A 13137-nucleotide genomic window follows, 5' to 3' on the forward strand; every position below is an offset into this window, starting at 1 on the left:
GGGGACTCTGCAGAACCACCAAGGCCCCAGAGGCCCCTGGAGCTTTCCATGGAGCAGGTCTGGGGCCTGTGACCCCTAGGCCAAGGGAGAAGGGAAGGGAGAGAAGGGAGGAGGGTTACAAACACTCCTCCATGCAGCTGCTACACACTGGTCCTCACGTGGAGCCACCAAGGGCCTCTTGTTGCTCAAAACCCTGCAAAGACCACCCACTGCTCGTGGAGTCAAAGTCAAGGTCTTTCAGGTGCCACAAGGGCCTGCTGACCCAGTCCCTGCCACATTACCCTCTCCTCTGTGAACAGCCTCCTGTTGTTCCTGAATGGGCCAAGCACATTCCTGCCTCTGGGCCTTTGCACAGGCTGCACCCTCCTTCCAAAATACCACCCAGCCTGGCTTCCTTCCCACCACCTGGGTCTATGTTCAAACATCCCTTTCCCAGGCCTTCCCCGGCTGCCTCGTTTACAAAGAGCCCTTCTTCCCCTAACATTTCTAAACCCCAACCCCATTATCACTCACCATGTTCACCGCCCTCCCGTGCACGAGCTCAGCTCCATGTGGGCAAGGATCGCGTGGCTTTTGTCAACAGCTGTACTCACCACCTAGGCCAACATCTGGCTCATAAAAATACCCACTCTCTGCTTGCTGAATGAACCAATGTCACTGTGTAAGGCCACCTCTTGAGCCCCTGTCACCTCCGCTCTGGGCTGTCCCATCATCCCCTGATGGCTCTCCTAGCCTCACCCTGGGTGCTTCTAACCCCAAGCCCCAGCCCTGCTGCAAGCTGTCCTCTCTGCTGGGAGCACTGTTGCGGCCCATCTCCACCTGCGCGACCCCCAGAAAGCCACGCCGCGCACACTGTCAGAGCTGCCCCCTCTCCGAGCCCCAGGCCCCTGCATCCCACTTGAGCAGTGACCGACCGATCATGCACGCCTCGCCCCCTCGCGTCCCCACCACCTGCTCGGTCTCGGCACTGACTCGAGCTCCAGCAACACTCACTGATGACAGCCGCTCCGGCACAGCCCAGGGAGCCACCACTGGCCCACCGGGCGGCTTGTGCGTGTGAGCGTGCGTGTGGCCGCCCCCACGGGCGAGGACAGCAGGCACAACACAGCCACCGCTGAATTATTTAGTCTGTACATTGTTAGCACAGCATAGAGAGCAACCGTGTCTCCAGGCTTCAATTAAAATATCAAGGCACCCGGCCACATGCCCGGCTCCCATCAGAAACGGCAGCAGAGGGCCTCTGAATCCGGCTTCAGACCGTGGACAGTGGCCGCTGGGCCTGCGGAGAACTTTGACCCAAGGCTGCCCCGAGACTCCAGCAATCCTTTCCGGCCTCTCAAAGACCATTAGTCAATCGATGGCCTCCCAAAGGGGCCCCAGGCCCAGCCTTACAGGGCTTCCGGCCACCCCCAATCCTCTGCCTGCTCCAGCCTTCCTCAAACACTGCGGCTCATGGGAGGCAGGGCTCCCCGGGGTCCAGAGGAACCCAGACACCACCTGCCACCCATCTGAGCACCCCGTTTATCACTCAGGAAATGCAGGTGACAATGGCCAGACCAGCACCTCCAGGCGCGGTCACAGTCAGTGCTGAAAAGGTGAAAACGAGTATTCCAAGTTCGATCCCCAGTACCAAAAAAAACAAAACGAGTGTTAACGGTCAGCTGAGCTCGCAGGAAGAGCACTTGCCTTGCATAGGAGTGGGCCTACCCCAACCTGATGTCCCCGATTTGATTCGGGGCACAGACTCGGGACGACGAAAGCTGGAGGATCCTTCAGGAGCTGGCTGGGTCACCACGAGATTAATTCAGCAGCCCCCAGACTGGAATAGAGGCTGAGCAGAGCCAAGTGGGCGAGCTGGAAATGAGCAGGCAACTGCCAACACACGCCGCCTAGAACCGGGAGCCAGGCGGCGCTGCACCTCCACCGCCTTCTAGAGGAGCCTCCAGGGCCCTGCCTGGAGAGCGGGCCCGGAGGCCGACTTCCTCGCCCGTGACTCACATCAGAGAGCCCACGTCAGACTCCCAGCACCAGTGCAAATTCAGCCATTTCTTTTACTCAGCACCCTACTACGTGAAGAAGAGTCACACACTAAGTGCGGAGCTGACGCCCACCCACAGGCGCTGTCCACTTAGCAGCCCATGAGCGCGGCCCCCCTCAAATGCACACACGCAACAACACGAGGGCTCGCGTCCCCCATGGCCAGCACAGCCTGACCCATAGCAGCCGAACTGGACTTAGCCCAGATGTCCGGCAGCAGAACAGATAAATAAGTGATGAACCATCCAAAGAGTGTGGGGATGGAATAGTGCAGAGGAAGGAAAAAGAGGAGCCCAACCACCCAAGCCCCTCGCTGGGCCTCAGTCAGAGCGGAGCTCGCACCCGGGCGCAGGAGTCGATGCTTCGAGGAGCTGGGGCCCGGGTGTCGGTGGGGGGCGGTGCCGGCCAGGAGGGGCTCCAGCCGTGCGGGTCACACAGGTCTTACACGCCTAACAGCTCCTTGGGCTGTGCATCCGAATAGGCTTACTTCCACGTGCATGAGCTACACCTCGGTGTTCAGAGACGTCCAGGAGCAAGAAGGGGGCAGAGCATACCGCGGGGCCAGCTCTCCGGGGGGCTGCCGGAGGCAGAGGCCAGCAGATGGGGAGCTGGGGGCCTGGGACAGAGGCCCAGGACTAGAGCGGAAGGGGTGGCGCAGGGAGCAAACGGCCAGGGCTGAGGAGCCGCGGTGGGTGTGGCTCCCCCAGGCCCAGCCTCCCACGCGGCTGCCTGTCCGCAACAAAGGCTCCTGGGAGATCAGCTCCCTCCTCTCACCCTGGCACAGCTGAGCCCCGCATCCCACACCCACCGCCTCGCCGGACACCTGGTTCTGCCTCCTACGCTCCACCTGCCGCGTCCACCCCGGGGGAGCTCACCTGAGCACCTGGCTTTCCCAGGATAACTGCTCCGATTAGGGAGCCTCCCACCTCAGCGGCCCGCCACCCGCTGCACTGTCACGGTGGGGAGAGGCCACAGACCTCACGGCCAGGTGCCACCAGCGGGACGCGGTGCTCAGGGATGCCAGGGCCCCGCTGGGTGATTATGTCGCCACTAAGTACCTCATTTGAGGGAGCATTTGGGATATCGGAAAATGCTCACCACTGTAGCCTGACGGACGAACGCTGGCTACAGAACCGCACCTCACCAATGCTGTGATCTCGACTTGGTAAATTACACAGCGGCGCTGGGAGGAAATTCACAGACGCATCAAGGCGGTGGGGTAATTGAGAGTGGATAGAGGGGTAATTGAGCAATCTTTACCTGCTCTTCATGCTTTTCTGTTTTCCTCCAAAGCCACAACAGATTGGCTTTTATTAACCACAGCAACAGTGAGGAAAGAGGGGACTCCTGCTCAGGGCAGGGAAGGGGGAAGGAGAGAGGTGAGGAAGAGGCAGGGAGCACGGGCTGCCAACTCCGGCCTGCAGGGCACCTTCAGCACCCACCTCCGCTCCTGCACCACGCACCGCTGCACCCACACAGCCAAACGGCCGTGCTTGTGACTTCCGGGCACAGGTGGAGCAGAGCTCTGGCCTGGGGCCTGGGACCCTGATTCAAAGCCCCTGGGTGGCCTCACACACAGGAACTGCTCCAAGCCTCAGTTTGCTCATCTGTAAAATAGAGCAGCTGTGGTGACTCTTCCAGGGGTCGAGTGAAACGGAGTTACTGTGAAAGACTGTCAGCCATGACTGCAGGGATTGACCCCAGATCCGCTTCCCCTTCCCCACTGGGCCCCACTTCCCCGTGGCAGTTTCTAAGAAACACCCAGAAGCCACCTATGCAGGCATCGGAATGTCCTGAAAACGCCGGGCCCCACGCAGGTGACAAACCCCACGGGGAGCATAAAACGTGCACATCATGACTGAACTGGAAACCAGACAAAGCTGCGGAGCCACCTCCCTGTTCGGTAGCAGCGCCGGGGCCTGGAGCAGATCCTCAGTGAACATTTGCCAAATGAATGCCAAGATTCGGGGGAGCCAGCCCAGCCGGGCGATGCCAGAGGGCCCCACTCAGCAAGTCAGGAGCCCGAGGCCTGGTCCAGGCAGCTTGGCTTTCTCTCAGGAGCAGAGGTTGGCTTGTGTTAAGAGAACACAAAAGAAGGGCTGGGGATTTAGCACAGTGGCACCGCACCTGCCTCACAAGTACAAGATCCTGAGTTTGATCCCCGGTACCAAGAAAAAAACACAAAAGAAAGAACAAGGTGGTGCTGTTTGTGACCTGCGATGAGGCTATGCAGAGCCAGGTCAGGGCCAGCCACAGGGGCCCCACACAGGGCTGGGAGAGGGGAGGGACACACAGCGCCCCCCCACCCCTCCGCCTGTCACAGCAGGCCTGAGATCTCCCCCAGAAGGGGACAGGGCCCCAGGCTGTGTCCTTTGGAACCTTAAACACTGAACCAAGCTAAAACATTATGCCCTCACTCATACTGTCATTTAAAGAAGGCCATAGTCCGGCATGGCGGCACACGCCTATAATCCCAGCACACTCAGGAGGCTGGGGCAGGAGCATTGCCAGGATCTCAAGGTCTCAGTGGGCAGCAATCCTAGAGAGAGAAGTGGGGCCTGAGGGCAGCAGAGCTGCAGCGGGCTGAGGAGGCGACAGGCCAGGCCAGGGGGTGCGGGTAGGGGCAGGTGTAGCAATCGCTGCCTTCCAGGGTCCTGCTTGTACTTCCTAATTGATTTTATGTCTGTGTCCCTGGGATACTTAGGGCCATCTTAAGAAACCACTTAGGCAATTTAAAATAATCAAAGCACTGACGAGGCACTTAACACTCCCGAACACTTCAGATTCCTACCCCTCCAGCTGCAGCCCTGCCCTGCTGTGAGCAGCTCCTGCTGTCACCTCCTCAGCCATGCACAACCCTGAGCCCCAAGGCCTCGGAGGCAGGACAGCAGCCTCCACATCAGCTCTCTCCTGCCACCAGGCCTTGCCCTCTGTGCCCTCCCTGGAACACCCGGCCACTAGCAAGCAGAGGCTCCTCGGATTGGGGAAACCAAGGCAGCAAGCAGCACCTGGAAGACCCGGCAGTTGGCTTCCCTCAAGCCTGCACCTCCATCCTGGGCCTGGGCCACTAGGAGCTCTGGTTGGCATGGGGGATACTGGCGAGGATGTCCCGGGAACTACTGGGGTGACCTCGACAGGAGGAGGGGGGAGTAAACACTCAGAGGCAAGTCCCACCGTGGAACACAATACAGCCAAGAAAAAGGGGTGAAAGCAGAGTGCAGACAGTAAATCCTGCTTTCATCAAGCTTCAAACACAAATCTGAATGAAATATCAGCTATGGGGATACACAGATTGAAGTAGACAGGAATTACAAGAGTTTACAGCTGAGGCAGGAGGATCACAAGTTCAAGGCCAGCCTGGGCAACTTTAAAGCTTTGCAAACCCTTGTCTCAAAAAATAAAAAAGAGGGAAGGGGGCTGGGGATGTAGCTTGGTACAAAGGCTCTGGCTTTAATCTCCAGTACCCGCCCCCCCGCCAAAAAAAAAGAGTGTCATGTCCAGGACCGGACAACAGTCGCCTTTGAAGAGGACGAGACGGGAGAGGGACACGGAAGTGCACATAGGGGCCTTTCATGTATTTGCAACGTTTTCTCTTACGATGAAAACAAATTTTCATGCTACCGCAGCAAAACACCGTGCAGGCGGTGGACATAAGGTGGTCCATTTTCCATGTGCGTGAAATCATTCATCCACATACACGCTCAGCGGCCGTGTGCAGCTCAGGGGAGAGCGTGTGCCGAGCGCGTCAAGGCTCTGGGCTCAGTCCCCAGCCGCCTAAAAGTAAAAATGCGCATGCGCGGTGAGCAAGCTATCCCAGCGCGGTGAGCAAGAAATCCCTCCGCGTGAGCCCCACGTCGAGGAAGCAGAGAGGCTGGCGGTGACGGCCCAACACGGACTCGCACACGTCCGCAGGCCCCAGGCCGGGGCAGAGGCCGACACCTCCCCGCCCCAGCACTACCCACAGCTCGGGGTGCGGAGGACGTAAGTGCGCCACGCTGCAGCCCGGACACACAAGGGCAACCTGTCGGCACAGGGAGAAACTGAGGCCCGAGGGAGCAAGGTCCAGGAAGGAGGGAAGGGACGGAGAGGACGGAGAGGGGAGCCCTCACAGCCCCCCAGACTGCCGCTGTTTCCTGAGCCCCTGCTCCGCGCAGGCGCCTGGAGCCCTCTTGCTCCTCCACCGAACCCCTCACTCACCCTGCAGATCTGGAAACGGGGTTCAGAGAGGACAAGTGAGGTGCCCGAGGTCACGAGCCAGCCGGGATCTGCATCCAGGCTGCAGCGCGGGTGTGTGTGTGTGTGTGTGTCTGTGTGTGTGTGTGTGTGTGTGTAGTAGTGGGGCCTGAAGCCAGGGCCGTTGCACTGAGCTGCATCCCCAGCCCCTCCCACACCCCCCTTTTAAACGTTGAGAGAGCTCTTTCCAAATCACTAAATGCCCCAGGCTGGGCTGGACCTTGCAATCCTCAGCCCTCTGGCTGCTGGGATTAAGGCATGGGCCCTCACACCTGCGTGGAATGTTCCTTTCTGAAGCAGACTCACACCCTTGCCAGGGGCCTGGCCTCTCGGGTCCCTGGGAAAGAGCGGGCGACCCCCACCCACAGTGAGCAGCAGGGCCCAGAGCAGCGCCTGGGCAGGGCCGGGTGTCCTCTGCAGGGCGTGCCTGGGGGCCAGCTGGGAGGGGACTCCCAAGTCAGGGCTCCGGGTGCCCACCAGGATGCCCAAGACCATCACACAGGTGCCAGGCAGCTGGGCGGATGAGTGTGTCCGAGGCCTGGCCAGGGGCAGGCCTGTCAGCTGCCTGCAGCTCCCGCCCCATCCAGGCCACAGGGTGGAGGCCATTCCATGCCACCCCGAGAGCCCAGAGACAGGCAGGGGATGGAAAGGGGGCAGGAGGGGGCGACGCTGCAGGCTGCGACAGGAGCAGAGGCCACAGCGGCAGGCAGGAGGGAGCTGGGCACAGACATGGGGAAGGAGGGTCAGACAGGCGTCCCTGTGCCCTTCCCCAGGCTGACTCCACCACCCAGGAAGGCCGGGCCAGGGGCAGATGCCATCTCCTCGGTCCCCCAGCCGCCACCGCCTTCGGGAAGGTGCACAGCAAAGGTCAATTGGGATAGAAAGCAGAATTAGCTGCCTTTCCCTCCCGACTCATCTGGGTTTTCAAAATGCTAGTTTAGTGGTTGGGGGAAAGGAGAGGCACATGGTTAGGGCTGCGCAGGGGGCAGCAGGGCCAGCCCGGCCCCACCACTGCCCACTTCCGGTCTGTCTGTCTGCCTGTCTGACTCTGAGCCAGACCCAGGGCAGGAATGCCCAGGAGAAGCGCAGCCCAGTCCTGCCTACGGGCTGCTGGCCCACCGGAGATGCCACCAGCTGACACCTGGCACAGCAACGGGGCCTTGGAGGACGCAACCATCGAGATTCGCCGAATGGCTGAATGTATGAACGAATGAGCTTTATGATGGGTAAACTGCACTCCACACGAGAGGAGGCCAGAGCCAGCGGGTGAGAACTGGAAGTCCCCTAGACGCCGCACCCCCTCAGCCCCTCCGAAAATGCCACACCTTGAACAGGGCCCATCAACACCCCAAGTCCTTTCCAAGGGCTCCCGAAGGCCTCCACTCCCTCCTAACTTACAGAATGTCTGTGCACCTCAACTGAAGCCTGCACTTTGGCCCCTCCTGTTCCCACCGCCCTGGGCCCTGGCAGGGACAGGGTGCAGTGCCAGCAATCAGGGCACTGGGGCCAACCTCTGCCCACTGGCCCAGCGTGGGGAAGGGGTATGGGCCTCCTGCCCTCCCCTCTCCATCCAGGTGCAGCCCTGGCCCTGGGCTCGAGGCTCCCTCCCACAGGGACTGGGGAGAGAGACTCTGTGAAAGCAGAGGGCTGTGTGGTCCTCCCGGCAGGACCCGCGTCCCTCCTTCCCCACCCGCAGGGGCCCTGCACCTCACATGTACCCTGGTGTCCACTGACACGTGTCCTGGTGACACCAGCCTCCCCAGGCATCTGCTAGGAGCCCCGAACACTCTGTGGGTTCTCTGGGTGAGAGTCGCACCCATTTCGTGGATGGGTAAAGTGAGGCTCTGAGAAGCCATGCAGGAAGCACTAAGCTGCACCTCAGACTCACTCGTACCTGGTGGTCCAGACAGGACAGCGAGCAGGAAAGGATAAATACAGTCCCCTCCGCACAGCCGGGGCCTGACCAGGCTGGCGCATGCTGCTCAGCTTCTCTGTGCCTCCCAGTGCTTAAATGTCACCACCCACCTCCCTGAGCTCCGAGGGTCCCAGTCTCCTCCACGCTCCAGGCAAGCCCTGAACCGGCATGGCCTTTGCTGGACCGAGGCTGCAGGCTGCAGGCTGCAGGCAGCAAGGGCCTGAGAAGGTTCGAGGGGACAGAACACATCCAGGGGGCCCCGGGTCACCCCCGGGGCGGCCCCACTACCACATCCCCGGGGCTTTGTCCCTATAGCAGCTCACTTCAAGACCCTGAACCATGAAGGTCACAGGGCTTTCTCACGGGCGACATGTCCTGTTTTGTTTTGGGATTTTCCAGCTATTTACACAAAGGCCTTTCTTAGCTTCTGGACACACAGCAGCCTAGACGTGGCCCTGGCCTGCTCTCGTGCTCACCCTGGTCTAGAAGGGAAGGCAGCAGTAAATGGGGAAACAAACAAATCTGTGCATGAGGGCAGTTGGGGCGAGTGCCGTGAAGGAGCCAAGGAGGGAAATGGGACAGAGTGACTGGAGCGAGAGGCCCCTAAGCTTTTAAGTGTGTGTGACAAAGATCCAGCTTCAAAGAGTGGGGCAGAAGATCCCAGGTAGCGAGGGTAGTGGGTGCAAAGTCCCTGAGGTTGAAAAATAGGGTGATGTCTAAATCGAGCGTGGTGGCACACAACTGTAATCCCAGGACTTGGGAGGCTGAGGCAGGAGGATCACCGTTGAGTTCGAGTCCAGCCTGGACCTCATAGTGAATTCGAGGCCAGCTTGAACTACATAGAGAGACCTTGTCTCAAAAAAACAAAAAAGAGAGAGAAAAATAGGGTGCTATCTACAGGGAGCCTTAAGGGTGTGAGTGGTGGGGGCTGCTCCCCGAGACAGCGAGGACCAGGCTGAGCGTGTTCAGCAGCACCGGGGGTTGCATGGTGATCTAGGCGCAGCAGTCAGCGTGAGAACTGGGGAGGGAAAGCAGGGTCCATCTGGGTTTGGAAGGACATTCGGGCTGCCCAGCGAGCGAAGCCCTGCCTGTGGAGACGCCAGCGGGAAAGGTAACAGGAGCCAGAGGCCCTGGCCCCAGCACAGAGCCCGCTGAAGCTGCAGAAGCCATGACCTGATGCAGACTCTGATGCCACCCAAGCTGCTCTGGAGGAGCCCGGGCCACACTGGCACCCACACCCCCGCCAGGCCACCGGGCCGGACAGGTCCACGGAACGGCTCCTGACCCGGAGTGGAGCTGGCTGCTGGGCTCGGCGCTCCTGGCAGGAAGGCGCGAGGGGCACAGCAGATGGTGGGGCCTCTCCGGGATCAGCCTCAAAGGTCACCGTCTGTCACTGCCCCCACCCACCCTCTCCCGCCCTGCTCGCTGGCTGAGGCCCAGCCACAAGCTGTGCGGTGACATTTCCTGCGGGCTGACTGTGTGCCAGGCACCATGCGGGGCCGGCTCAGGACCTGAGTCCTTCATTCTCGCCCGGCCTGGGGAGGCCCAAATTCTCGAGCACTACGTGGGGCGTCCTCCCCTCCTCTGGGCCTTGGTTTTCCCCACTGGGAAATAAGACTCCAAAGGACTTCTGGCTGGGCGTGGTGGTGCAGACCTGTAATCATGGCACTCTGGGAGGCTGAGGCAGGAGAGCCACAAGTTCAAGCCCAGGCTGGGCAGTTTAGCAGCTGAAGAAGAGCCTGCCTCAAAATTTAAAAACATTTTAAAGGACCAGGGATGCTGAAAAAAGAGATGATTCTGGATTCCTATGAGCTCTTCCAGTCCAGATGTGGAAACCACTTCCTCTTTCCTTGGGATCCTGCCCTCTTCTTTCTTCTGCACGACTGCTCTTCCCAGGGAAGTCTGTGACTCACTCACACTGTGGTGTGAATGGCTGGCTCCAGAACCTGGGGTCCCACTCTGGGGCATCCTGCAGGTCTGGGACCCTTTGGAAGGGATTCTTCACAGTTCTCCCTGTCCCGGGAGGAAGGCTGAAGGGGTGGGAGGAGAGGGCGCAGGGCAAGCTGACCTCTTCCTGCTGGGGCCACAGGGACCGGGGCTGGGGACAGACACCCGCCCTCCCCTCAGCATCCAGCGCTCAGTCTGTGCCCTGACGGCTCTGAAGCAGAGGAGGCCTCTTGTCACACCTGTGCTGCCTGAGGCCACCAAACTCCAGGCCCCTGCCCCCCTGAGCGGGCTCTGGAGCCTAACAGGAAGGCTCTGGGCATTGGCAGGCAACAGCCCCACTTGCAGTACAGCCTCCTGGAGGCTGGGCTCTGAGCCCCATCTGATGGGGTGACGCTCCCGGCCCTGTGCTCCCCTCGAAGGCCTGGGTGGTAGGGGTGACTCGGGTGGCCCAGACCCGGCTCCTCCTGCTGCTGCTGCCCCATCACTGTGAACAGCCTGGGCTGTTCTGACTGCCCTCAGGCAGCAGCAAACTTTCCTTCATCCTAGAACTACGCACACATTCGACATTCATAATGCATCCATTTGTTCGAAAATTAAAATCGTGTTTTCATCCAGATCATGAGATAAATCCAACAGTTGAGGAAGAGGCCATTCACCTGTGTGCTGGGCAGGGGATCCATGGTGGGGGTGAGCCCAGCCCTAAATCCTGCCCCCAGACCTGGGCCGGGCAACTCCTCCTGTCCGTGCCCTCCCCCCACCAGCTACTGCCTCTCCCCTCAGCACCCCCACCGGCCCCAGAGCCGCCCCCAAGTACCAGAGCATCACGGGAGTTGGGTAAACGGGTTCCAGAAAGGACCCGGTGAGAGGGATTAGCCCTCGGCTGCGCCACCCCGAGAGCCCAGCGCCACACCGCCTGTCCCAGGCCTCGGCCAACTCCAGGACCTCAGGGGAGAAGGGGCCAAGTGTGAAGGCCAAGAGGGCAACAGAGGGTGAAGGAGGGACCTAGCACGTCCCTGTGCCCGCGCTGTCACACACACACACACACACACACACACACACACACAGCAAACCAGGCAGCTCAGAGAGGGAAGCAGGCACCTAATTATTGGTAAAATGCTTGTAATGTTTTTCTCTACCCAGTAGCTTTCGGTTGTTTTAGCAGCTTAGCAAGCACTTGGCTCCAATTGAATTGCAAATCAGCAGAGGAAGGAGGGGGTGGGAGGGGCCGGGCAGGGCTCCAGAGGCCGGGAGCGGTGTGCTGGGAGCGAGCAGGCCCCAGGCCCCAGGCCCCAGGCAGGGCCCGGAAAGACCGCCTGCCGCCGCGCCCGGCCTGCAGGCCTCATCTGCATTTTCTGCGGCTCCACAGCCCCACACCCACCCCAAAATGAGGTCACGTTCTCTGCCTGCGATTGCGGGGGGGGGGGGCGCCCCCCCGCAACGGAGGGCTCGGCAATCAATGTCAAAACAAAAGTCCTCCTCTCTCCCAGCAACCGCCATCGTTCTGTTCCCGTCCTATCTTGTTATCTGCCTGCCCTTCCGCGGACCCTCGGTCTGTCTTTCCACCTGCGTCCCCCTGTGTCCTGCTGCCCCACGGCTCCCCGGGAGCAGCCGAGTCGTCGCGGGCTCCGGGGCTGGTGCTGCTTCAGCACCACGGTCAGCGCCAGCGCGAGCCCCGGCCTGGCCTGGCCCAGGGGCGGAGGCTGCTTGGGGAAACCCCCTTCGGAGCAGGAGCAGAGGAGAAGGGAGCCAGGCGCTGGCGGGGCCGCGGCACTGACCTTGAAGAGGCGGAGGATGTTGGCCACCATGATGGAGACCGAGCTCCCGGAGGCCCCGATGACACCCACCACGCGCTCGGGCTTCGTGATGATGGGCGGGCCACCGCTGCCACAGCGGACCTCCGTGCCGTCCTTCTCGATGAGCGCCTGCACAAAGGTCAGGGACTGCTCCAGGGCGTGAGTGTCCCTCGAGCAGGTGTCCAGAATGCGGGCGCCCAGCGTGATGTTGGGCAGCAGGTCCGGGTCGTTGTTGATTCGGTCCAGGGCGAAGAGCATGGCCTCCAGCCGGTGGATGCCTTTCTCCTTCTTCAGCTCGCCGCAGGCCTTGCCCTCCGAGCCCCGGCCGTGCACAGGGAACAGGCCCCCCAGGGTGAGGTCCCCGTCCATTCGGATGGAGTTCATGTGCGGGTGGCCCTTGGGCTTCCCCAGGGAGGAAGGCACCCAGGGGCAGTAGAGGCTGAGGAGCAGGCAGAGGGGCAGCCAGGACCCCCACCAGCCCCAGCCTCTCTTCCCAGGCATCTCGGAAGCCCCTAGAGCCCCATGAATGGGGGCGCGATCCTAGGCCTGGCAGGCCCCCGGCCCCACCGCCTGGACACACATGCGCAGGGCAGCTTCAGCAGCAGGGCAGGCCGGGCAGGGTGCACCATGGCAGGGGGCTCTCCCGCTTCCTCCAGGGCACTCGGGCAGAGCTCAGCGGCCCACACAGTCCAGCCCCACAGCTGGCGGCGACCAGCCGGGGCTGCAGCAGTGCCGGGACCCTCGTGTCCAAGTCCTGCAGACCTGGTCCCAGTAGACAGCGACAGAAAGGGCAGAGTGCTCCTGGATGGATGTAGCTTGGCATCAAGGAGAAAACAGCTCCGATCCTCTCCTCCTACCAACCTGAGAGAGGGAGAGAGAGAGAGCAAGTCACACAGGAGCCGGAGAAGACATTAGCTATTCTGATCTCTCATTGGGAGCATGAGAGAGGGAGATGCTGAGGTTATCGCCAAAGACTCCATAAATCTCTACTTGGTTTCTTCCCAGCTGCGGCTCAGCTCTGGTTGAAATGGGAGAGCTGGAGGTGAAATTGTCACACGTGAAGACTTCCCAGGGCCTGAGCCTGCTGCCCTTGGAGGCTGAGAGCACAGAGCGCTGTCCCGGGAACAGCAGCCAAGGGGGAGAGCAACAGGGGCTTCCTGCAGTGCCACACGTGGTGGAGCCGGAAGCCAGCCCAACCGGGCCCAGCCCCAT

The 13137-nt window shown here is 61.0% G+C and overlaps 1 protein-coding gene across 10 annotated transcripts in view; it reads right to left on the reverse strand.

Annotated features, from left to right (window-relative positions):
* The window catches only part of Grm4 (glutamate metabotropic receptor 4), a 68514-nt gene that overhangs the window by 48043 nt on the left and 7334 nt on the right, over nucleotides 1–13137 (reverse strand). For 9 of the 10 annotated variants that reach the window (XM_021259989.2, XM_087210486.1, XM_087210483.1 and 6 more), the window contains exon 2: nucleotides 11908–12786. In XM_021259989.2, the coding sequence (XP_021115648.1) occupies nucleotides 11908–12426 (519 nt within the window). In that variant the 5' untranslated portion in view covers nucleotides 12427–12786. Of the gene's footprint in view, nucleotides 1–2524; nucleotides 2721–11907; nucleotides 12787–13137 lie in introns of those variants that run through there. The other variant, XM_021259999.2, reaches the window with a different exon arrangement.

This window comes from Heterocephalus glaber, unplaced genomic scaffold, assembly GCF_053883595.1.
Source record: "Heterocephalus glaber isolate CG9 unplaced genomic scaffold, H.glaber_assembly_v1.0 deba00001141, whole genome shotgun sequence".
Taxonomy (NCBI): Eukaryota; Metazoa; Chordata; class Mammalia; order Rodentia; family Bathyergidae; genus Heterocephalus; species Heterocephalus glaber.